The sequence below is a fragment of the Sorex araneus genome, chromosome 4 (genome assembly GCF_027595985.1).
Source record: "Sorex araneus isolate mSorAra2 chromosome 4, mSorAra2.pri, whole genome shotgun sequence".
NCBI classification, from domain to species: domain Eukaryota; kingdom Metazoa; phylum Chordata; class Mammalia; order Eulipotyphla; family Soricidae; genus Sorex; species Sorex araneus.
This window is the reverse complement of record NC_073305.1, coordinates 53478566-53502922: the sequence shown is the minus strand read 5'-3', so window position 1 is coordinate 53502922 and position 24357 is coordinate 53478566. Positions and strand designations below refer to the sequence as shown.

The 24357-nt window shown below is 37.8% G+C and overlaps 1 protein-coding gene across 1 annotated transcript in view; it reads left to right on the top strand.

Moving 5' to 3' along the window:
- Window positions 1-24357, top strand: part of DNAH12 (dynein axonemal heavy chain 12) — a 260066-nt gene that overhangs the window by 94257 nt on the left and 141452 nt on the right. Inside the window, 5 exon segments of the mRNA XM_055135991.1 lie at window positions 2742-2851; window positions 8333-8516; window positions 8655-8795; window positions 20840-20923; window positions 21479-21667. Of these exon segments, the coding sequence (XP_054991966.1) occupies window positions 2742-2851; window positions 8333-8516; window positions 8655-8795; window positions 20840-20923; window positions 21479-21667 (708 nt within the window).

The window sequence follows — 24357 nt, the reverse complement described above, 5'->3', positions numbered from 1 at the left end:
TTTCTGTTACCAGAAAAATTTCAGTAGTTAACTTTAAAAATATTTCTTCTATACTATTTTTTCTCTTAGGCTCTTCTGTGTACCCAACTGCTGGTATGGCAGATCATTAGTTACTTTCTTATGTCTCATACTGTTTTTGGTTTATTAATTTTTCTCTGTACTTTGAATCTTTTAATTAATCTGACCTTGAGCTTAATTAATGATTCTTGCTTTTGCTTTGTCTAGTGTTGAGAAATTTGCTCAATGAGTTCTTTCTTTTTTTAATATGGCCATTTTTGGTGCTAGAAAGATAGTACAAGTTGGGTGTTTGTCTTGCATGCAGCTGACCCGGGTTCAATCCCCAGCATCCAATGCAGTCTCCTGAGCATGACCAGGAGTAATTTCTGAGTACAGAGCCAGGAATAACCCCTCAGCATCACCAGTTGTTACACAAAAAGTCAAATGATGATGATGATGATAATAATAATGATAATAATAATTCCATTTTCTCCCCACTTAGCTTCACTTTGTTGGGTTGACCAGGGGTCCATTAATTGTTTGTTGTGCTCATTAAACACTTAGCTTCAGTGCTTGCTAGTGGGCATATAGTTTAGTTGCAGTGCTTATACACATTTGGTTCTGGTGCACTTGTTATAGAGTTGGAAATCGTAAATGGTAGTCCTTTGGTGCCACACTCAGCACACCAGAATAGAACCTTGGCCTTATATCTGTAAGGCAAATGTTTACTCAACAATCTCTACCACCCCTCCTCAAGAATCCTTATTTTATATATGTATATATATGATGTGTGTGCATATATATAAAGTATATATATATATGCTTACATATATAAAGTATATATTTCAGTTTTAATGCATCTAATTTGGTTTTATAAAGAGATCCCATTTTCTGCTTAAGTTATTTATCATTTCATTAATTTTTTTACATCACTTTCTTTCATATATTTATGAGTTCATGTTTTTGTCTGCTAATTATGACATCTTAGTTATCTGAGTTAATTTTCTTTGCTGTTTTTTTTTTCACCTGATCACCTGCTAGTTCTCTTCATGGCTTGTAAATTTTGATTTTATGTTAAAATTCTGTGTGAGATTATTGTAGAGTCTAAATTGATATTTTCATATAGAAAAATCATGACTGTCCTTTGTCAGTCCAGTTAAGCTCCTTTTTTATCAGGAGTTGACCTCAGCCAGAAATTCGATTCAATATTATTGAACGTTAGCTTATCTTTGTTTTCAGATATTAAAGAGTAAGAATTATCCTATTGTTTTATATGGCCTTCTCTTTAGCAGCATTTTGGAATATAAACATCCTAAGATTAAGAAAATCTCTTTATGTGACTTTATAGACTTTGATGTCTTTTGAAACCTCACACACAGCAAAGGCACAGGCAGTGGGGAGATAACAGCTTTGCTTCTGATGTTCCTTCAGATTCAAATCTGCCATACAAATCCAGTGACCGCTAAAATCTCCTTTTTACTTCAAGCAAGGTTACTTTGACTATCACTGTCACTGTCATCCCATTGCTCATCGATTTGTTCAAGCGGGCACCAGTAACGTCTCTCATTGAGAGACTTATTGTTACTGTTTTTGGCATATCCAATACACCACGGTAGCTTACCGGGCTCTGTGTTGCGGGCAAGATACTCTTGGTAGCTTGCCAGGCTATCCGAGAAGGGTGGAGGAATTGAACACAGGTCAGCCGTATGAAAGTTAAACACCCTACCGCTGTGCTATCACTCCAGCCCACTTTGACTATAGCAGGCCTAATCATGGAAAACGTTCCTCAGGGCAAAATTTACTCTTTTTTTTAATTTTTAATTGAATCACAATGTGGAAAGTTACAAAGCTTTCAGGCTTAAGTCTCAGTTACACGATGCTCAAACACCCATCCCTTCACCAGTGCACATATTCCACCACCAAGAACCACAGTAAACCTCCCAAAATTTACTCTTGACTAATACTTATCTAGAAAAGGTTTATCTCTCTTAGTTCCTTTAGACTAGTTTTTGTCCAAAGCCTTCAATATCTAATTTTTTATAATTATTTTAAGCCTCCCTGTTTACTTCTAGTTAGTACAATTAGAAGGATTGTTTGCTATGTCTAGAAAATAGTATTAAAAGAATATTTTTGTGCCACTTACACTTAATGCCATGGTGCTATGATTAATAACTTATGATGTACATTATTACTATTCATTAATAATTAGAGTGCTTTCATTCTATGTTACTAAAATAAAATTTTAAGGTACTGCAAAATAGCATAGTAGGTAAGGTGCTTGCCTTGCATATTCTGACCTGGGTTTGAATCTCCTTCATCATGCATGGTCACCACCAAAGTCACTCTTGATCACTGAGCCAGGAATAAATCCCGAGCACTAGCAGATGTAGCAAAAACCATCTATCCCCCAAATTAAGCTTTAAGATATATTTATAAGTATAAGAAGACAAAAACTTAGGTGCTGAAGATGTAGTATAGTGGTTACAATGCTTGCTTTGCAAACACTTTCATGCAACTGATCTGAGTTTTACCTATGGCACTGTAGATAATCCCCTTGAACTTCGTCAGGAGTGATCTGTCAGCACAGAGCCAGGAATAAGCTCTGAGCACCTCTGGGCTCAGCCTAACAACTGGATATAAAATAAAAGAAGGAAAAACTTTTTTGCGAACTGAAAAACCTGTAATATGTATGGCGGCATAATTTGATATAATTTTATAAAAAGGAATTTTATTTTTCTTTTTAGCAATTTTTGGAATGTGCTCATAAAGCCTGTGCAGCACAAAATCTTCAGCCTGTTAAAGTCTTTCTTGACAAAATTATCCAGACCTATGAAATGATGATTGTCAGACATGGGTAAGATTATGGGTTGTCATTGCATACTATAGTTATATATAATTTTATTTATTTATTTTTAACCTGCATATATTCATGGTTGTTTTGTTTCTGTCCACCTAAAAATATAGGATAGACATTTTATACTGTATTAATGCATAAAAATTACAGTTGTTGTCTTAACATTTTGTTTGGTTTAAGCAGTCATCGTCATGCTTATATTTATTTTTTTAAAACTTTTTTACTGAATCACTGTGGGATAGACCCTTACAAAGATGTTCATGATTGTATTTCAGTCATACAATATTCCAACACCATTCCCTCTTCCCAGCACCAGTGTCCCCAGGTTCCCTCCCATCACCCCCCCACTCCCTGCCTACCTCTGTGGCAGGTGCTTTTCTTTTCTCTTTCTCTCTCTCCTTTCATCAAGCTTATATTTAAAGAGATGAAAGGGTAGTAAAAACTTAATATGAAATATGATATTGTCACTGTCGACCTGTTGCTCATCGATTTGCTTGAGCGGACGCCAGTAACTTCTCCATTGTGGGACTCGTTACTGTTTTTGGCATACCGAATACGCCACGGATAGCTTTCCAGGCTCTGCCGTGGGGGTGAGATAATCTCTGTAGCTTGCCAGGCTCTCCGAGAGGGGTGGAGGAATCTAACCCGGGTCGGCCGTGTGCAAGGTGAACACCCTACCCGCTGCGCTATCGCTCCAGCTCTGAAATATGATATGGTATTAAAAAACTATTCTGTTTGATCAAGTTATCTAGGTGGTACATATGCACTTATGGCCCAGTGTAGAATCATGGCAACTGATTTATATACCTGAGCAATTGGTTAGCATTTAGCTTATGTAAATAGTTGAGATATTTTCTTTACATAAAATATTCCTCAAATTTTCATGTTACTATATTAATAAATTACTTAGATAAAATACTTTAAGTATTTGATTTAACACCTTGTTTATTTTTACCATGTATTCTTCTATATATCATGGAAATTTTTTTAGGTTTTCTAGGTAAGTGAAGTCAGTGTTTTGTTGGGCACTGTTCAGTTGATTCACTGTTCACTCTATCATATCTGCTATTATTGATCCCTCAACACATTACAGTGTACTATCTTGTTGGATGTTAGACTATTAGAACTATTAGGGCAACTGACATTTGTGGACCAAAAAGACTCTGTAAACCTTCTATGCCATGTAAATGAGGGAACACCTCCTACCACCGAACTCCTAATCTCTCTCTCAGTGACTTAAAAGCAAAAGTTTATTTCTCTCTCATGTTCCTATCTATAAAGGACTGATAAGGAATTCTCATTCATTGATAAAGCAGTAATGACCAACATAATTAGATCTTTTAAGCATTAAATGTATTATTCACACTCTTCATGCAAAGTAAATATACCCTTTAAAAGTTCCAATCAATGAGTCAAACTTTATGTTCCATATCTTTAGGTGATATGTGATGTTACTGTATCATATTTAAAAGTAGTTGTTCTTGATCCAGATACCTACAAACTAGAAAGACAAGTTATCTGCCTCTACACATCCAGTATTATAGTCCTAGTGTACTGGAACAGGATTAACAGGGCAAACTAGCATTCAGAAAATGATATGCAAGAGACACAGATACTACTAATCTATAGCAATGTAAAATCAAGCTGGGCACATGGGAGTCTCAATTTCAGAGAGCGACTGTGAAACTAATGGATTTTAAGAATGAGGAACACTCATGTTGAAATTTATGCCCATGAGAAACTAGCAAGAGAGTCTCTTGCCCAAACGCCTGGCTGTCTTCCCCGGGGGCCCCTCGGAGGGGATGGGCTCCAGCTTCCCTCCCCACCCCGAGCAGAGCTCCCGGCAGCCGAAGACCACCAGAACTGGCCATGCTGGAGGCCCCTCTCCACGTGTTCGGACAGGCCTCATGCATGAAGGTACCGGCAGAGGAACCCAGGTGTGTGTAACGGCCAACATCCAGAGAGAGATGAGCAAGCTCTCAGAAGCGTGCAGCTGCTTCGCGGCCGCTCGATATCTTGTAGCCTACTTTTCCCTCTGGGAGAAACTAGCAGTCTTCTGAGACTTTCCTGCCCACATGGGACAGCCTTGCAAGCTTCCCATGGTGTATTCATATGCTAAATCCAGTAACAAGGTGGATCTCATTCCCCTGACCCTGAAAGAGCCTCCAGTGCAATATCGTTGGGAGGGCGGAGTCGAGATAGACTTCTAAGATCTCAGGGAAAGGATGAAATGAGAGGTTACTGAGTCTGCTCGAGAAATCGATGATTAACGGGATTTAGTGATAGTGATCGTGAGAAACTATTAGTAATAGCATTGTAAATACAATTAAATTAAATGAAAATTTAAAATATAATCAGGAATTATTGGCCAGAGAGATAGTACACAAAGTAGAGAGCTTGCCTTGCATGTGACTGACCTGGGTTTGATCCCCGGCACCTCAAATGGTTCCCCAATGACTGCCAGGAGTGATCCCTGAGCATGGAGCCTGTAGTAAGCCATGAGCACCACTGGGTGTCACCCAAAACCAAAAAGATCCAAACAAAAAAAATCAGACACACTCATTTGAAAGGGATTTGCCAAGAAACACAGTAGTAACTTATCTGTAATTTATACAAATATTTTGTATTCGTAATTACACTCGGATAGATAGATAGATTCTGACCCCTGCTCTCTCTTTAGGGAGACTCCATACCAGTTATATGAATTTAAAGTCCTGTAAAACCTGGTATCCAGGACCAGGGAGATGGCTCAAAACATGGAAAAAGTGAATCCAGCTGTTTTTCTTTTTTTGGAGGGGGGGGGGAATCTTATGGCTATGCTCAAAGGACTGTGCAGTGCCAGAGTTCAAACCTGGGGCTTCCACACGCTGTGTGTGCACTGCAATTTTTTAACCACCTCCCTGGCCCTGGATTCAAGGCTCTTGATTCAAGCTCTGAAAGTTCTTTCCATCTCTATTTTCTTCTCTGGTCACATGTGAAGACAATACAAGGACAATAGAAAACATGCCCTGGGAACTGAGAATGCTTTCAACTTCTTGCTACCGATTAAAAATCAAAGTCTCAATGGTCATAATTTTTCTTAAGGCAGGGTTAAAAAATTATGAAAATTATTAGATATATAGAAAATAATAAAATTATACCTTATGTATCCATTACCTAAGAGTCATTTTAAAATCTTGAGAATTGACATGTTTTAACCTAGCCTCATGGTTTATATGTTAATAAATTCTAAAAATGTCATCAGCATTTTTTCTTTTTGGTTGTAGCACAGTGGATAGGACATTTGCCTTGCACATGGCCGACCCGGGTTCAGTTCCTCTGTCCCTCTTGGAGAGCTTGGCAAGCTATCGAAAGTATCCCGCCCTCACAGCAGAGCCTGGCAAGCTACCCATGGTGTATTCAATATGCCAAAAAAAAAAACAAAAACAGTAACAAGTATCACAATGGAGAGGTTACTGAGGCCTGCTCGAGCAAATCGATGAACAAGGGTGGACAGTGCTACAGTGCTACAGTGTTGATTTCAGCAGCTCTCTGGCCAGTAGTCACATGTAACAAGTGTCCTTGTAGTTCCTTGAACCTCAGGCAGTTGAAAGGGCCTAACCATTAATTGATTTCCTTGAATTATTTTTTACTCCTGAAATGATGACTGGGAACAATATTAATCTTTCATAGGTTTTCATAAAGTGATATAATGGCCATACCTGTCATTTGATCCTTGATGCCAGGCTGAGTACAGTTTCATTCAAAGCAAATCCTTAAATTTCTAAACTCTTTGTATTATCTTTCATTCTTGTTTTCAAACTGGCCATTTACTTTGCTCAACTTAATTTATTTCTTATAATTCTTCGCTAAATATTTCCAATGTATACAAATAATTTTCTATTCTTGGTACTTTTCTCTAAAATTACAATGTCATTAGGTATAATATCTTGTTGCCAGGTTGTTATTTATTTATTTTTTGCTTTTTGAGTCAAACCCAGCGATGCACAGGGGTTACTCCTGGCTCATGCACTCAGGAATTACTCCTGGCGGAGCATCTCTCCCATATGAGATGCTGGGAATCGAACCCTGGTTGGCCGCGTGCAAGGCAAACGCCCTACCCACTGTGCTATTGCTCCAGCCCCATGCCAGGCTATTTTTAAGGACTAAATTTACCACCTTTTCATTGTTGTATAGTCTTAGTTGCCAATATTTGAGCCTCTATTAAGTTAATTTGCTACTCATGTTCTGGGTCATTTATTTGTCTAAGCCATTGATATTTAATTATTTTTTGTTATGGCAAGAATACCTTAATAATACATTACTGTCTTTTTATTATGCAAGAAAATCTTCTCATAGCCAAGGTATTCTTGTCTAGGGACCAATTTTTCCAGACGCCAGTTTCTGTCAGCAAGGATGGACTGGATAATTATGCAAAAATAATCTTGTATAAATCTTAGTTACTTTGGGCTGGAGCGATAGAATAGCGGGTAGGGCATTTGTCTTGCAAGTGGCCGACCCAGGTTTGATTCCCAGCATCCCATGTGGTCCCTGGGCACCACCAGGAGTTACCGCAATGAGGTAATTCCTGAGTGCAGAGCCAGGAGTAACCCCTGTGCATCGCTGGGTGTGACCCCGAAAGCAAAAATCTTAGTTACTTGAAAACAAAGATTTATATTTCACTCATGCTGTGTCCATAATGTCAAGAGAGGGGTTCTACTCATAATTACTCAGAGAGTCACACTGTGAAGTGGCCACTGAATCAACATTGTGTGTCACAGCTGTGTAGAGGGAAAAGAGCATGTGCTATGATCCTTCACTGTTAATTATCTGTCCCCTGCTAGGTAACACCCATCATTTAGAGTAACTCCTTATTTACTATTCATCTAGTTTCCACTAGAAAGTGAGGAATCTTATATTACAAAAAAGAACATTCTGAAGTATTTTGCAAAGAGCTACAATAATAACTATAGCAAGTGAAAACAAAGAATAAGGGAGTCCTTCCTACTACTTCCCTTATGCATCCAAAGTAATTAGAATTTTATTAGTATGAAATTATTTTATTTATTTCTTGGGGGAACTTCTTGTGGTGCGCAGGGATGACAGTTGGCTCTCTGTTCAGAGGCCACTCAGGGTGGCTCTCAGGGGACCATATGCAGTGCTAGCATTTGAACCAGAGTCATGACTACAGCTGTATCTAGGGAAGAGCCTTAACCATTATACTCTCTCAGTCCCTGACAATTGTTTTAATATTCATCTCTAATGTTCATTAGAGACTTAAAAATTTATATTTGCTTTTGTAGGTATTAACATAGAAAAATTTATTTAGAGATTAACAAATTCAAAAGTTAAAAGTGCTTTTGTGTGTCTGAGAAAAAATAATGTAATCTCAAAAATTGTATTAATTTTGGTAGGACAAAATGTTGTAACAGTATACTGAAAATGATTAAATTTATGATTATTTTTAGAATCTTATTATAGAATTATTTTTTTTCTTAATAGTTTTATGCTGGTAGGAGAACCTTTTGCTGGTAAGACAAAAGTTCTGCATATGCTGGCTGATACCTTAACACTTATGAATGAGTGTGGCTATGGAGAGGAAGAGAAGGTCATTTTTAGGACTGTAAACCCCAAATCCATTACTATGGGTCAACTTTTTGGACAATTTGATCCAGTGTCTCATGAGGTAATATATAGTATAAACATTCTCAGCTCTTATAGACAATGCAGATTAAACATGTGATTTGAAATATTTTAGTGAATTTTTCTACTAAGCTCAGTTTTATAAATGAAACTTTCCACCTCTTCCTTTTTTCCCTTTTAGTGGACCGACGGTATTGTGGCTAACACTTTTAGAGAATTTGCCTTAGCAGAAACACCTGACCGGAAATGGGTTGTATTTGATGGTCCCATCGATACTTTGTGGATAGAGAGTATGAATACAGTATTGGATGATAATAAAAAGGTAAATCATCATGATTTAAAGCACAATAGATACACAATATAAAATACTTAGAATTACTAATCTATACATTTAAAGTTAATATTGTATTTTTGATGTGTTATATATATATCACTGTGTCACTGTATCACTGTCATCCCACTGTTCATCAATTTGCTCGAGCAGGCATCAGTAACATTTCCATTCATCCCAGCCCTGAGATTTTAGCAGCCTCTCCTTACTTGTCCTATATATATGTGTGTATATATATGTCATTTAAAAAGCAGAAATGCATAAGCAGTGTTATGGAACTAATTAATTAGGGCTATATATTTAAAATAAAGAATACAGATGGGCTGAATAAATGAAAATTATGATATTTTAAATTTTTGGGGGGGTGCTTTATCTGCAGTTCCCAGAGGCTACTCTCAACTTGGTGCTTGGGTGTTACTCCTCGTAGTATTTGGGGGACCAGGTGGTGCCAGGGATGAGCCTAGGTGTCTCTCATAGAAAATGTGTTCATCTAGTTCTTTGAGATATCTTCCTGACTCTGAAATTTATTTTAAATAAAAATTTGCTGTATTATGAAACTTTGCTGCATCCTTTGCTTAATTTTTATAGAATAAAATTATTTATTAAAACTACATTATTGGGGCTGGAGCAATAGCACAGCGGGTAGGGCGTTTGCCTTGCACGCGGCCGACTCGAGTTTGATTCCCAGCATCCCATATGGTCCCCTGAGCACTGCCAGGAGTAATTCCTGAGTGTAGAGCCAGGAGTAACCCCTGTGCATAGCCAGGTGTGACCCAAAAAGCAAAAAATAAAAAATAAAAAAAAATAAAACTACATTATTGGGAAGACATAGTAAGGTACAATAATGATGATAAATCACATAGTTACTTCAATATTGTGGTTTCTTTTTTGTGAGGGAGACATACCTGGTGGTGCTTGAGGGTTGCACCTCAAGCTCAGTGCTTAGGGGTCACTCCTAGTGATGAGGAGAGGAACCTATGGTGCCAGGATTTGAACACAGTACTTCTTGAATATAAATCAAGAGTTCAGCCTATTGAGTACTCTCTCTGTCCCCAGTTTCTTATAGTAGTGAGAATTAATACAAGTAGGAGAGAAGAATGCCTCATTCCTTTTTAAACTTTGAATGCTCCAGTACTATACTGTGGCACATCTGCCTCAGCTCCAAGACAGGCAAAAGGACTAGAAAATGAAAGTCTTCTAGTATTTTACTTGAGAGAGAAAATATAGAACACATGAAATGTACACTAGTTTTAAATTTAGGTTTATTATCTTTATGTATGTGTACTCTTAACATAATCATCATCAAAATAAAGATGCATAAAATTTCTTGCACCCTACAAGACATATTCCTTCCCAACTTGGATACTTACCCAGAGATAATCATTATTCTCACTTCTCTTGTAAATTAGTTTCATTGCTTCTAAACTTCATGTAAATGGTATGCTGTGGTGTGAATTTCCAAGAGAAAGGCGTGGGGGGCATGGGACTTTAGCATTCGGTGGCTGAGGGCAGCCTCTCCAGGCTGGTCCATGATGACAGACGAATGAAGGACCAGGGAAACAAGAAACAAGAGCAGGGACCCAGGCTGGTTTATAGTCTGTTTATTTCTCTCTTCTCCCCAGCATAGTTAGATCTCTCCCTTATAGCATAACTGTGGTCGTAGTTTTGGTCGTAGTCCCAGCCATCCTAGTTCCATCATCCTAGTCTCCTCGTAGACCTCAAAGTCCTCTTCTAGTCCCCATCTTCTGTTCTTCTCTTTCCTCTTATAGCCTAGTTATATAGCAATCATGAAAGGTGAGGGTACACATAGATGTGGTTGAACATTTCATAATAACAAATAGATGTAAAGCCACTCCTTCAGGGGAAGTTCTAGGAGATTAACTCAAGGACAAATCTCATCTGAGGGTTCAGCACTCTAGATTATTAGGAGATCTGTTTAAGAGTGGGTTTCCATCTAGGGTATATTGCTTTCTCCTTTCCTCAGCTAGTAATCCACTTAACTGATTATAGTAAATTTACTTCTTCTAATACTTCTAGTCATTTTGTATGAACACATTAAGAGATATATAAGGCTTAAAGGTTGGCTCTTCCTGGGGACATCTTGCTATATATCCTAGACTATAGTCCTCAGGCCAGGTTAGTCTTTCCTAACTGCACCAGATTCTTTATTCAGTTACTTCTTTTTGGGTCATGACAGAGTTTGTTCCATGACTATGCTCTTAACTTATTATACTTATGGTGCTTAGCTTGTCCTCTTTCGATGCCAAGGTAGCTTATAACTTGCCTTAGGTCCATCCAGTCCCTTTGTTGGGACCCTGCTTTTGAAGTGCTAGGAACTAAGGACAACCGAGGCTTAAGCCAAGTAAATGTGGATGGATGCTCAGGAGTAAATATTATTTGGAGTCAACTAACTCCTATATTACAAAAGCATAGCATCAACCATCTTCCCGTGTCTACACAAACAGGCCATTGCTAAACCATGCAAGTAACATAAAGAAAAGAGAAAAACAATATGATATTATTAGTGCTTGATGGAATTGGGTATGCTTCAGGGCACTGTTGTGGGAGTAGCTTAATAAATCTCAGCTCTCTGCCAGAAGAGCAAGGACAACCTAATGTGATTCAACACTCTGGTGTTTTCCTTCTTTTGTTCAATACAGTATCTGTAATAGTCATTTTAACATAGTTCCATTGTAGTCTTTTTATCTCTGTATTATATCTTACAATGTTAAATTCAATTTATCTTCATACTTACATGAATTTTTGTACTCAAATATTAGTAGTCATACTATTAATAAAATTCATTGAATCAGCATTCAATCATTCACTTTAGTATTTTTTTGTCATACATGATCAGTCCTTTATTTATATTATTTCCTTTAATTATTCAGTCAAATTGATTGAGATAGGAGAAAGGATATAAACATATTAGAAATAATGATAGTTTAGAAGAGAGGGGTTAATCAATAGAGTCCAGGGATTCAGTAGTACCAAAGGGAAAAATTGTTTCATATAGCATAAGACAAAGGTAGTTAAGAATAGTATAAATAGAGGTGAATGCCTGCATTTCATAGAGGATATAGTAAGACAATTCCTTTTGATGACCTTATTTTCCTTGTGAAGTAGTAGACCTTATATTTGCACTTGAGGACAAAGGGGAAGATTTAAATTAGCCATCATGAAAAATTAGAAATAATAATAGGAAAACATAAAAGTAAATATATGTGTTATAGAAAACCCGTTTGTGTTGAGACCATGAAGCGTAGGAGCACAGCTTAGAGTACTACAAATCCTAGTAGTAGTATTGATACCAGTAGGAGTGGTACTAGTAACACTACTATAAGTAGTATTAATAACAGCAATAGCAGTACCAAGTTATGACTTTGTGAGTTTTTCTCTAAAAATCTAAGAAATTTGGATGTGGGTGTAGATAATGTTGCTAGAAATGTTGCTTAAATTTCATAGAAAGTTACAAGTATTATAGATCAACACTGTCTGTTAGAACTTTCTAAAGTGATGGAAATATCTTCACTGTTTATAAGGTATGGGGACAAAATGATAACAAAACAGGTAGAGTCTTTGCCTTGCAAAAGGTGATGCAGGTTTGATCCCTGGCACCACATATGGTCCCCTGAGCCCCACAAGGAGTGATCCCTGAACACATAGCAGAAGTAAGTCCGGAGTGTTGCTGGTTATGGTCCACTCCACCTTCCTGCCCTGACCCTGAACTCCTGAAAGGTAGCCACTGATCATATGTGGCTATTGAGTATTTGAAATGTGACAATGGAATTAAAGAACTATTTTAAAATTTATTACTCTTTAAAAAGTTGCCTTTTGGGACTCCCCTATAGTTCCGTGGGCCACCAATTCTATTCAGGTAATGCCAGGAGTCTGGTGTTTCTGAAGACTGAACTTGGGCCCTGTACCTGTCATGTGCATGTTCTAGCCCTTTGAGCTATCTTTCTGGCCAAAAATTTATTTATTTTTAGTTAAAAATAAATAGAAATAGTCACAAATTTATTGGATGTCTTACTGGACAATATAGCTTTAGAAGCATTCATTCATTTTAGATAAGAAACAAATTCAAATATATATATTTTTAAAATTTTTTATTAGTGAATCACCATGAGGTACAGTTACAACCTTATGAACGTTCGTGTTTGCATTTCAGTCATACAGTGATCGTTTACCCATCCCTCCACCAGTGCCCATTCTCTTCCACCAATTCAAATATATTAAATGCTGACTTATTGGCATACGTAGGATGAGCCTGAGATTAGAATGATGATTGTAAAGGCAGACTAAGAACAATGAAAAACAAATGTAGAACAATAACTTAAAAGAATTAGTAATGAAATATATTTGGCATACCAAAAATTAGCACCGTTTATTAACATTATTGAAAATTAATAATGGTTACAAAGGTAAAATCCAAGGAAACTGAGAGTATGATGCCTTTAGTAAAGCATAGAATAGGAATTTGGCATAAAGGAAGAAGTTGATAAATTCAGTTTTAAAAAATATAATAGATTAAGAGGAAAATGTTTTAGAGAAAAAGAGACCAGAAAAAATGTTGACAAGTTAATTCAGGAACATGTTCAGTGCAGTTGTTTCCCAGATTGTGTAGTACTCTCTGATTAAAACATAAGTGTTAGGGTTGAAGAGGTAATACAACAGGTGGGGTGCTTGTCTTGTCTGTGGCTGGCCCTGGTTTGATTTGCGGCACCCCATATGGTTCCTTGAACACTACCAAGAGTGATTCCTGAATGCAGAGCTAGGAGTTAGTCCTGAACACTGCTGAATATGTCTCCAAAACAAACAGGTGAATACAAATAGTAGCAAACATATATATTATTTGTTTTTGATTGAATTTTGATTTGAATTTGAAATTGAAAAGATGCTTATAGGTTAAGGGATGTGGCTCAAGTGAGAGAGTACAATTTGCCTTACCTGTTTGAATCCCTGGGTTCAACATTTCTTGTACTACTAAGAAAATTTGAGTATTGATAATTACATGACATTAAGGGATTACTGGTGATTTTATTAAATATATAAGGTTATTGTTATTATATAGAAAAATTCTTACTTTCGGAGAATTAATGTTAACATATTTAGATATCAGATGCCATTGACACCAATTAGTTCTTATAATGCTTTAAAAAAGAGATAAGGAAAATATGAAAAACACTAACATTGGTTAAACCTAGAAGGGTAGATTTCTGAATGTTTGCACTGTTCTCTCTTACTCTCTTTTTTATTAATAAAAGTCTTATGATAACGTAAAATAAAGAGCATTTATTTTATTTTACTTATTTTTTTTTGGCTAGGATTTTTTTAAATTTATTTATTTTTAATTAGTGAATCACCGTGAGGGTACAGTTACAGATTTATACACTTTTGTGCTTATGCTTCCCTCATACAAAGTTCGGGAACCCATCCCTTCACCAGTGCCCATTCTCCACCACCAGTAAACCCAGCATCCCGCCCACCCTCCCAAATCCCATCTCCCCCCACCCCACCCTGTCACTGTGGCAGGGCATTCCCTTCTGTTTTCTCTTTCTAATTAGCTGTTGTGGTTTGCAATAAAGGTGTTGAGTGGCCACTGTGCTCAGTCTCTAGCCCTCATTCAGCCCGCAACTCCCTTCCCCCGCATGGCCTTCGACTACATTATAGTTGGTGATCCCTTCTCTGAGTTGCCCTTTTCCCAGAATGTGAGGCCAGCCTCCAAGCCATGGAGTCAACCTCCTGGTACTTATTTCTACAATTCTTGGGTGTTAGTCTCCCACTCTGTTATTCTATATACCATAGATGAGTGCAATCTTTCTATGTCTGTCTCTCTCTTTCTGACTTATTTCACTCAGCATGAAACTTTTCATGCTGATCCACTTAAATACAAAATTCATGACCTCCTTTTTTCTAACAGCTGCATAGTATTCCATTGTATATATGTACCAAAGTTTCCTCAACCAGTCATCTGTTCTAAGGCATTCGGGTTTTTTTCCACATTCTGGATATTGTAAACAGTGCTGCGATGAACATACATGTGCAGATGTCATTTCGATTATACTTTTTTGCCTCTCTGGAATATATTCCCAGCAGTGGTATTGCTGGGTCAAATGGGAGCTCAATATCTAATTTTTTGAGAATCGTTCATATTGTTTTCCAGAAGGGCTGAACCAGTGGGCATTCCCACCAGCAGTGTAGAAGGGTCCCTTTCACCCACATCCTCTCCAACAGCGGTTGCTTTTGTTCTTTTGGATGTGTGCTAGTCTCTGTGGTGTGAGGTGGTATCTCGTGGTTGTTTTGATCTGCATCTCTCTGATGATTAGTGATGTAGAGCACTTTTTCATGTGCCTTTTGGCCATTCGTATTTCTTCCTTGGTAAAGTTTCTGTTCATTTCTTCGCTCCATTTTTTGATGGGGTTGGATGTTTTCTTCTTGTAGAGTTCAACCAGTGCTTTATATACCATTGATATCAACCCCTTATCTGATGGGTATTGGGTGAATATCCTTTCCCATTCTGTGGATAGTCTTTGTATTCTGGTCACTGTATCTTTTGCGGTGCAGAAGCTTTTTAGTTTAATGTAGTCCCATTTGTTGATCTCTGTTTTTACTAGATTGCTTAGTTCCGTGTCACCTTTGAAGATACCTTTATCTTCAATATCGTGGAGGGTTTTGCCGACCTTGTTTTCAACGTACCTTATGTTTTGTGGTCTAATGTTGAGGTCTTTAATCCATTTTGATCTGACTTTTGTGCATGGTGTCAGGTCAAGGTCTAAGCCCATTTTTTTGCATGTGGTTGTCCAGTTGTGCCAGCACCATTTGTTAAAGAGACTTTCCTTGCTCCACTTCACATCTCTTGCTCCCTTATCAAAGATTAGATGATCATACATTTGGGGTTGTGTGTAGGGATATTCCACCCTGTTCCATTGGTCTACGGCTCTGCCTTTGTTCCAGTACCATGCTGTTTTAATTGTTACTGCTTTGTAGTAAAGTTTGAGGTTGGGGAGGGTGATGCCTCCTATCGTCTTTTTCCCAAGAATTGTTTTAGCTATCCTTGGACATTTGTTGTTCCATATGAATTTTAGGATTGCTTGATCCATTTCTTTGAAGAATGTCATGGGTATCCTTATAGGGATCGCATTGAATCTGTATAATGCTTTGGGGAGTATTGCCATTTTGACAACATTGGTTCTCCCTATCCACGAGCAGGGTATTTGTTTCCATTTCCTCATGTCCTCTTTGATTTCATGGAGTAGCGTTTTGTAGTTTTCTTTGTATAGGTCTTTTACTTCCTTGGTTAAGCTGATTCCAAGGTACTTGATTTTTTGGGGGCACGATTGTAAATGGGATTGCTTTTTTCATGTCCCTTTCCTCTGTCTCATTGTTTGCATATATGAAGGCCATGGATTTTGGGGTATTGATTTTGTAGCCTGCAACTTTACTGTATAAATCTATTGTTTCTAAGAGTTTCTTAGTAGAGGCTTTAGGCTTCTCTAGATATAGTTTCATATCGTCTGCAAATAGTGAGAGTTTGATTTCTTCCTTTCCTATCTGGATGCCCTTAATCTCTTTTTCTTGTCTAATAGCTATCGCAAGTACTTCCAGTACTATATTGAAGAGGAGTGGTGAGAGTGCGCATCCTTGTCTTATGCCTGATCTCAGAGGAAAGGCCCTTAGTTTTTCCCCATTGAGGATAATGCTTGCCGTAGGCTTGTGATAGATGGCTTCGACTATCTTGAGGAAAGTTCCTCCAAACCCCATTTTGGCGAGGGTTTTCATCATGAAAGGATGTTGGATCTTGTCAAATGCTTTCTCTGCATCTATTGATATGATCATATGGTTTTTATCTTTACTTTTGTTGATATGATGGATTATGTTGATTGATTTCCGAATGTTAAACCATCCTTGCATCCCTGGGATGAATCCCACTTGGTCATGGTGTATGATCTTTTTGATGAGTTGTTGGATCCTATTTGCTAGTATTTTGTTGAGGATCTTCGCATCAGTGTTCATCAGGGATATTGGTCTGTAATTTTTTTTCTTAGTGGTGTCTTTGTTTGCTTTTAGTATTAGGGAGATGTGTGCTTCATAGAAACTGTTTGGGAGAGTTCCTGTTTTTTCAATTTCCTGGAAAAGTTTGAGGAAAACAGGCAACAGGTCTTCTTTAAATGTTTGGAAGAATTCGCCAGTGAAACCATCTGGGCCTGGGCTTTTGTTTTTGGGGAGGTTTTTGATTACAGTTTCAATTTCCTTAACATTGATGGGTCTATTCAGGTATTCCAAGTCTTCTTGGTTCAGTCTTGGGAGATTGTAGGAATCGAGGAATCCATCCATTTATTTTAGGTTCTCCTGTTTTGTGGCATATAGACTTTCGAAGTAGTCTCTAATGATCTTTTGAATCTCACTGGTTTCTGTTATGATGTCCCCCTTTTCATTTCTGATTCGATTTATTAGGGTTCTCTCTCTTTCTTTCTTTGTGAGTCTTGCTAGCGGTTTATCAATCTTATTTATTTTCTCGAAGAACCAGCTCTTTGTTTCATTGATCTTTCGGATTGTCTTTTTGGTTTCCATGTCATTAATTTCTGCTCTAATTTTTATTATTTCTTTCCTTCGATCTGGTTTGGGTTCCTTTTTCTGGTCCTTTTCTAAGGTCTTGAGTCGTGAAGTCAAGCTGTCTATGTGGGCCCTTTCTTCCTTCCTGAGGAATGCTTGTAGAGCTATAAATTTTCCCCTTATTGCGGCTTTAGCTGTGTCCCATAGGTTTTGGCAGCTCGTGTCTTCATTCTCATTTGTTTCTAAGTATTTTTTGATTTCTTCCTTGATTTCCTTCCTGACCCACTCATTGTTCAACATTGAATTGTTTAATTTCCAAGTGTTTGATTTGATTCTCCGTGTCGGTGAGTGGTTAGCTTCTATCTTCAGCCCATCGTGGTCTGAAAAGATGGTTGATACAATTTCTATTTTTCCGATTCTATTGAGGTATGTTCTGGGGCCCAGTACATGGTCTATCTTAGAAAATAGACCGTGTGCACTGGAAAAGAATGTGTATTCTTTCTTTTTGGGGTGTAAGGCCCTGTATAGGTCTATTAGGCCTCTCTCTTCAATTTCTTCTTTCAGAGTTAGTGTTTCCTTGAGTTTTGTTCTTGTCGATCTATCTAGAGGCGATAAGGCCGTATTGAAGTCTCCGACTACTATTGTGCTGTTAGTGATGTCCTCTTTGAAGTCTGTTAGGAGTTGTTTTAAATATTTAGCTGGTCACTCATTAGGTGCATATATGTTTAAAAGTGTGATTTCTTCCTGTTGTACATATCCCTTGATAAACAGAAAATAACCTTCGCTGTCCCTTTTAATCTTTTTCAACCTGAAATCTACGTTGTCTGATATTAGGATGGCCACTCCAGCTTTTTTAAGGGGGTTGTTTGCTTGCAGGATTGTTTTCCATCCTTTGACTTTGAGTCTATGTTTACTCTGTTTGTTCAGGTGAGTTTCTTGCAGGCAACAGAATGTTGGGTTTAATTTCCGGATCCATTTTGCCACTCTGTGTCTCTTGATAGGTGCATTTAGGCCATTGACATTGAGAGAGATTATTGTGATGGGGATTTGTGTCATCTTTCTGTGGGATTTGTTGTTCTTATGGGGCTCCTACTTGTCTCACAGTAGCCCCTTTAGACCTTCTTTCAAGTTTGGTTTTGAGTCTATGAAGTTCCTGAGCTGTTGTTTGTCCGAGAAGTAGTGTATGTTTCCTTAGAGTTTGAGTGAGAGTTTAGCCGGATAAAGTATTCTTGGTGAGGCATTCATTTCATTGAGTTTTTTCACTATGTCCCACCATTGTCTTCGGGCTCGGAGGGTTTCCTCTGACAGGTCTGCTGTAAATCTGAGGGGTGCTCCTTTGTATGTGATTTCCTTCTTTGACCTTGCTGCTTGCAGAATTGTGTCTCTATCCATAGCATCCGTCATTCTGACTATGATATGCCTTGGAGTCTTTTTATTTGGGTCTCTTTTTGCTGGTACTCTTTGGACTCCTTGAATCTGGATGCCTGCCTTCTCCAGCTCTGGGAATTTCTTAGCAATGATGTCTTTGACTGTGTTTTTTTCATTGGGGTTACTTCCCTGTGGTTCTGGTACTCCAATGATTCTAATGTTGTTCCTCTTGAAGTCATCCCCCAGGGCTCTGATTCATTCTATAGCCATTTTGAGGTCTTTGGCCATGATTTGTTGTTGTCTATAAGCTTTCTGTAGCTCATCTTCTAGGTCGCTGATTCTGTCTTCGGCTGTAGTCATTCTACTGTTGAGGCCATCTAATGAGATTTTTAGTTCATCTACCAATTCCTTTATTTGTGTGACTTCCGTTCGTAGGTTTGAAATTTCTGCTCTCATTTCTTCCTGCATTTTCTTGGTAGACCGTTGCAGTGCTTCATTCATCTTCTCCCGTAACTTATTGGATGTCTGTTCCATGGTTGCTTGTAATAGGTCGACTCTCCTCCAGATTTCCTCTCTGAATTGTTTATCTGAGAGGTTGTAGATGTAAGTAGCCCCTGATGATGTTTCTGGAATCTTTTCATTTCCCTCTCTTGGTGGAGGGGATTTTCACTGCTCCTTCATCTTGATATGGAAGTGTAGAGTCTGAGCTTTGTGGTTCTTTATTCCTGTTCCCTCTTGTTGTGGGAAGGAGGTTTTCTGTTTGTGGTAAGCTTCCCTTATTCACTGATAGGTTGTATAAAGTTAGACTAAGCTAATGGGTATTTTGCATAGGTGGTTGAGATGATTAAAGTGATTTTCAAAGAAATAGACAATACCTATTGTGGTAAGGTCAGAGATAATATCTGTGAAGATAATATCTGCGGCTGCTTTAGTGGCTGCCGCTCCGACAGAAGGCCACGCCCACTTTGAGACCACCCCCACTGAGATACAGGCCACGCCCCCAGAATCTTCCTGGCGGGGTCGCAGTTTCTCGCAGGTCTGCACAGCGCAGGGAAGCGTTTCCCGGTAGGTCCTCACCTGTTCAAGACACGTGAGATGGGGCGGCGCTGGTCTGGATTGGCCGCGGCGGCAAAGTGGGAGAGGATGCAGAGAAGCCCAAGCCGGCAGAGAGCCGACTTGGGGGACAGTTTCTCAGGTCCGTGCAGCCAAATAAAGAGCATTTAATTAGTGACAAAAACTTACATTTGCATAGGATTTTACCATTTGTGGAATAAGTTATGTAGCTCCTTGTCCTCCTATTCTACGAGAGAGAAATTATTCCTAATATAGATGGAGAGGTTGACACTCAAAGATGTTGTATCTTTATTTAACTAGTAAATAATTGACCTACAATGAAAAATGTATGCATTTATTTTTAATACTTATTTCTTATATCTGGGGATTCTAGATATAAGGTATAAGATATAAGAGAGTCTCTCGCCTGCACGCCTGGCTGTCTTCCCCGGTGCCCCTCGGAGGGGATGGGCTCCAGCTTCCCTCCCCACCTTGAGCAGAGCTCCCGGTGGCCGAAGACCACCAGAACCTAGCTACAGCCATGCTGGAGGCCCCTCTCCACACGTTCGAACAGGCCTCATGCATGAAGGTACTGGCAGAGGAACCCAGGTGTGTGTAATCCCATCAATGGCCAACATCCAGAGAGAGACTTAAAAGCAAGCTCTCAGAAGCGATATCTTTAGCCTACTTCTCCCTCTGGGAGAAACTGGCAATCTTCTGAGACTTTCCTGCCCACATGGGACAGCCTTGCAAGCTTCCCATGTTGTATTCATATGCAAAATCCAGTAACAAGGTGGATCTCATTCCCCTGACCCTGAAGAGCCCCCAGTGCAACATGTTAGGAGGGCCGAGTCAAGATAGACTTCTAAGATCTCAGGGAAAGGACAAAATGAGATGTTACTGAGTCCGCCCGAGAAATCGGTGATTAACGGGATTTCGTGATCGTGATTCATGATTTTTTATATAGTAAGTTATACTTTATTTTACAAGTAGAATAAATTTTATATGAGAACTTTAAGATTTAAATGAATAAACGTGTAAAAAATAATTGTCTTTAGCTTTGTCTTATGAGTGGAGAAATCATTCAAATGTCTCCTCAAATGAGCCTCATCTTTGAAGCAATGGACCTTTCTCAGGCCTCAGTAAGTTCACTGTTTGATGAAACAGTTTATTTGTCATTTATTATTCTACTTGAAAATATTTTTATTTATTTGTAAGATGAGTTAGGACCTAGAAATAAAAATAAAGAAAGTCACAGTATTTATTTAGCGAGGATGTGAAATATAAAATAATTCTAAAATAGAGCTACAGATAAATACTCTAAGAATATGGCGGGAGGAGGGTGATCACACTTGATTGTTGGATCTTGTTTGAGGACTAAGATTTCTCAAGGGAAATTGGTAGGATAGCATCCCAGATCATGACAAAATAACTTGTAGAGACTTGGAGTCAGTGACTGAAGCAATAGTACAGCGGGTAGGGCGTTTGTCTTGCACTCAGCCAACCTGGGTTCGATTTCCAGCATCCTTGGAGTCATGACATCTACAAGGAACTAAATCTGCAGAGATAAGGTTATGGAGTAAGATGGGAACTTGATCATGAAAAGCCTTATAAATGATGTAAAGTAACTGGCAGTGTAAAGTTTTAGTAGTGTAAAAGTACATTAAAAAAATATGTATATCCTTTTTCCCCTCTAGCCAGCCACAGTAAGCCGCTGTGGCATGATTTATTTAGAGCCCTCACAGTTAGGATGGGAACCACTTGTATCTTCATGGTTAAATTCACTGGAAGAACCTCTACAGGAGCCAGAACATCAAACTCTTCTGAGAGATCTTTTTGATTGGTTAATAGTGCCTGCTCTAACCATTCGTAAGAAAAAATTAAAGGTAACACTATAGTTCTTTGGTACACTCAGATTTCTTTAAGTTTTATTCAATTTAACTAAGTCTAACATGACTTGGTAGGTAAATACCTAACATCAATTTCTCCTTAGACGTGTGATATTTACTTTTTAAAAAATTGAAGTGTTTTGTATGATAATAACTGATAAAACATGTCTTATAAGAACAGATAAATACCCATATACATTTTACCCAATTCCTCCCAATAATAACATTTTCAAGATTATATTATTGTATTACAAGAATAATAACATTAATTTTGTGGATTGATCTTATTTACATGCCCCTAATTATATTTGTATATAACTGTCTTTAGCTTTGTCTTATGAGTTGAGTGTGTGTATATTTGAGCTGTGTTACATATGTGTGGGTATATGTGCATGTATTTATTCCTTTATTTCTATTCGGATTCCTATAAAAATTAGTGCATTCTAAGTATATAACACGAATATTTATTCTACATGTAAATAGCGAATTGGTTAGAACACTCAAATGAATTAGTATATCATTTCCTCACAGAATTACCTTATTTTTGTATGTGTATGTTAGAGCACCTGAAATCTACTTTTTAGCAAATTTTGATACTAGTACAGTATTATGTCAGTATTATTAACTATAGTCTATAGTTAAATCTTATTCTGCCTTTTCAAAAAGAAGACCCTACCATTTGCAACATAGATGAATATATATGAGAACATTAGGCAACTTAAGCCAGATACATGACAAAAACTACATAGTCTCACTTATGCATGGAATCTCTAAGAGCTGAGAATGTAGAAGCAGAATTAAGTAAAACAGAACTTTGAAGGGATAGGAGTGCAGAAAATGGGGAGATGTGAGACAAAACAAAGTTACGTTCTGTATCACTGTCATTCCGTTGTTCATGGATTTGTTCAAGCAGGCGCCAGTCACATCTCCATTTATCCCTGTCGCATGCTAGTTTAGCCCAATGGCATACTGGGGGCTCTTCAAGGATCAGAGGAATGAGGACCGTTGTTGTTACTGTTTTGGGCACGGGTAGCTTGACAGGTTCAACACAGCATAAACTCCACTTATGCTGTATGTAGTATGACAAACTATTTTAGGTTTCTAAAATGTAATATGCATTTTAGTATTCATATATTGGTGTATTACATATAAATACACTGACTTAGGATAGGTTCAGAAAAATTAATGTTCAGGAAAAGCAATTAACATTAGTATTATGTCAGTTTCAAAACCAATTATTATATTTTTCTGTTTTTTAAATATCTGTATACTAGTATTCTAGGTTTTTGTTTCATTTACTAATGAGTATTCTCTCTCCTTCTTTTAGAGTTGTAGTATTTTTTTGTTCCCTCTTTATTCTCCCATTGTAATTCACATCCAAACAGTAATTCTTCATTTGTACACTTCTATTCATTTTATTCTTTTTTAATTTTTGGCTCACATGTTGAGGGGTTGACTTTGTCTTTTTTTTTTAAATCTCATTACTTCATGAGATGCTCCCATTCCATGATTTCACTTCCTTCACACGTGTGCCTGCACATGTTTCCAGATCTAGAATGAATAATTCTAGAGATCTAATCTATAACTTGAACCTATTCTGAAAAGGCAGAATAAGATTTCCTTGTTTAAATATACACCAAATTTCTTTAGCCATGCATCTACTAATCAAAACCTTCAGTTTTCATATTTTAGCTATTGTGAATAATACTGTAATAAACATAAAAGCACAGATATTTCTTTGAGGTGTTTATTTTTTCCCAGGGAAGGATTGCTGGAACATGTGTAGTTCTAGTTTTAGTTATTTTGAGAATCTTTTATACTGTTTTATATAATGTCTTTACCAATATTTATTCTCATTTTTATTGTACAAGTATTTTATTTGCCCAGCATCCTTATCAATGTTTTTTAAAAAATCTTTTTGATAATGGCCATCCTAAAAGACTGTAAGGGAACAGTCTCATTGTGGGCTGTTTATATTTCCCTGATGATCAGTTTTTTTCATATATTTCTTAGCCGGGCTGGAGCGATAGCATAGCGGGTAGGGAGCTTGCCTTGCACACAGCCGACCCGGGTTTGATTCCTCCACCCCTCTCGGAGAGCCTGGCAAGCTACTGAGAGTATCTAGCCCGCAAGGCAGAGCCTGGCAAGCTACCCGTGGTTTATTCGATATGACAAAACCAGTAACAACAAGTCTGACAATGGAGATAATGCTAGTGCCCTCTTGAGCAAATCGATGAGCAACGGGATGACAGTGACAGTGACAGTGACTTCTTAGCCATTTGTATATCTATTTTTTGGGGAAAATACCTATTTAGCTTCTTTTCATGTTGGAGGAAGTTTTCATGGTGCTCAGGGGCTACTTCTGTATCAGTGCTCAAGAGTTCTGTATAATATTTTCTTTTTTTCTCTCTCTTTATTTTTATTGAATCACCTTGAGAACAGTTACAGGGCTTTCAGGATCAAGTCTCAGTCATATTATGATCAAACACTCATTCCTTCACCAGTGTACATGTTCCACCACTAAGAAACACCTCCCTCCCACTCTTTCCCTGCCTGTGTAGCAGATAATTTTCACTTTAAGGAGTTATGTATAATATTTTCATAGAGAAAATTATACACAGAAAAGGTCATTTTAATCTTTCCTAAAATTTAATCTGTCAACCTTAGATATTGCAAATAATGAACAG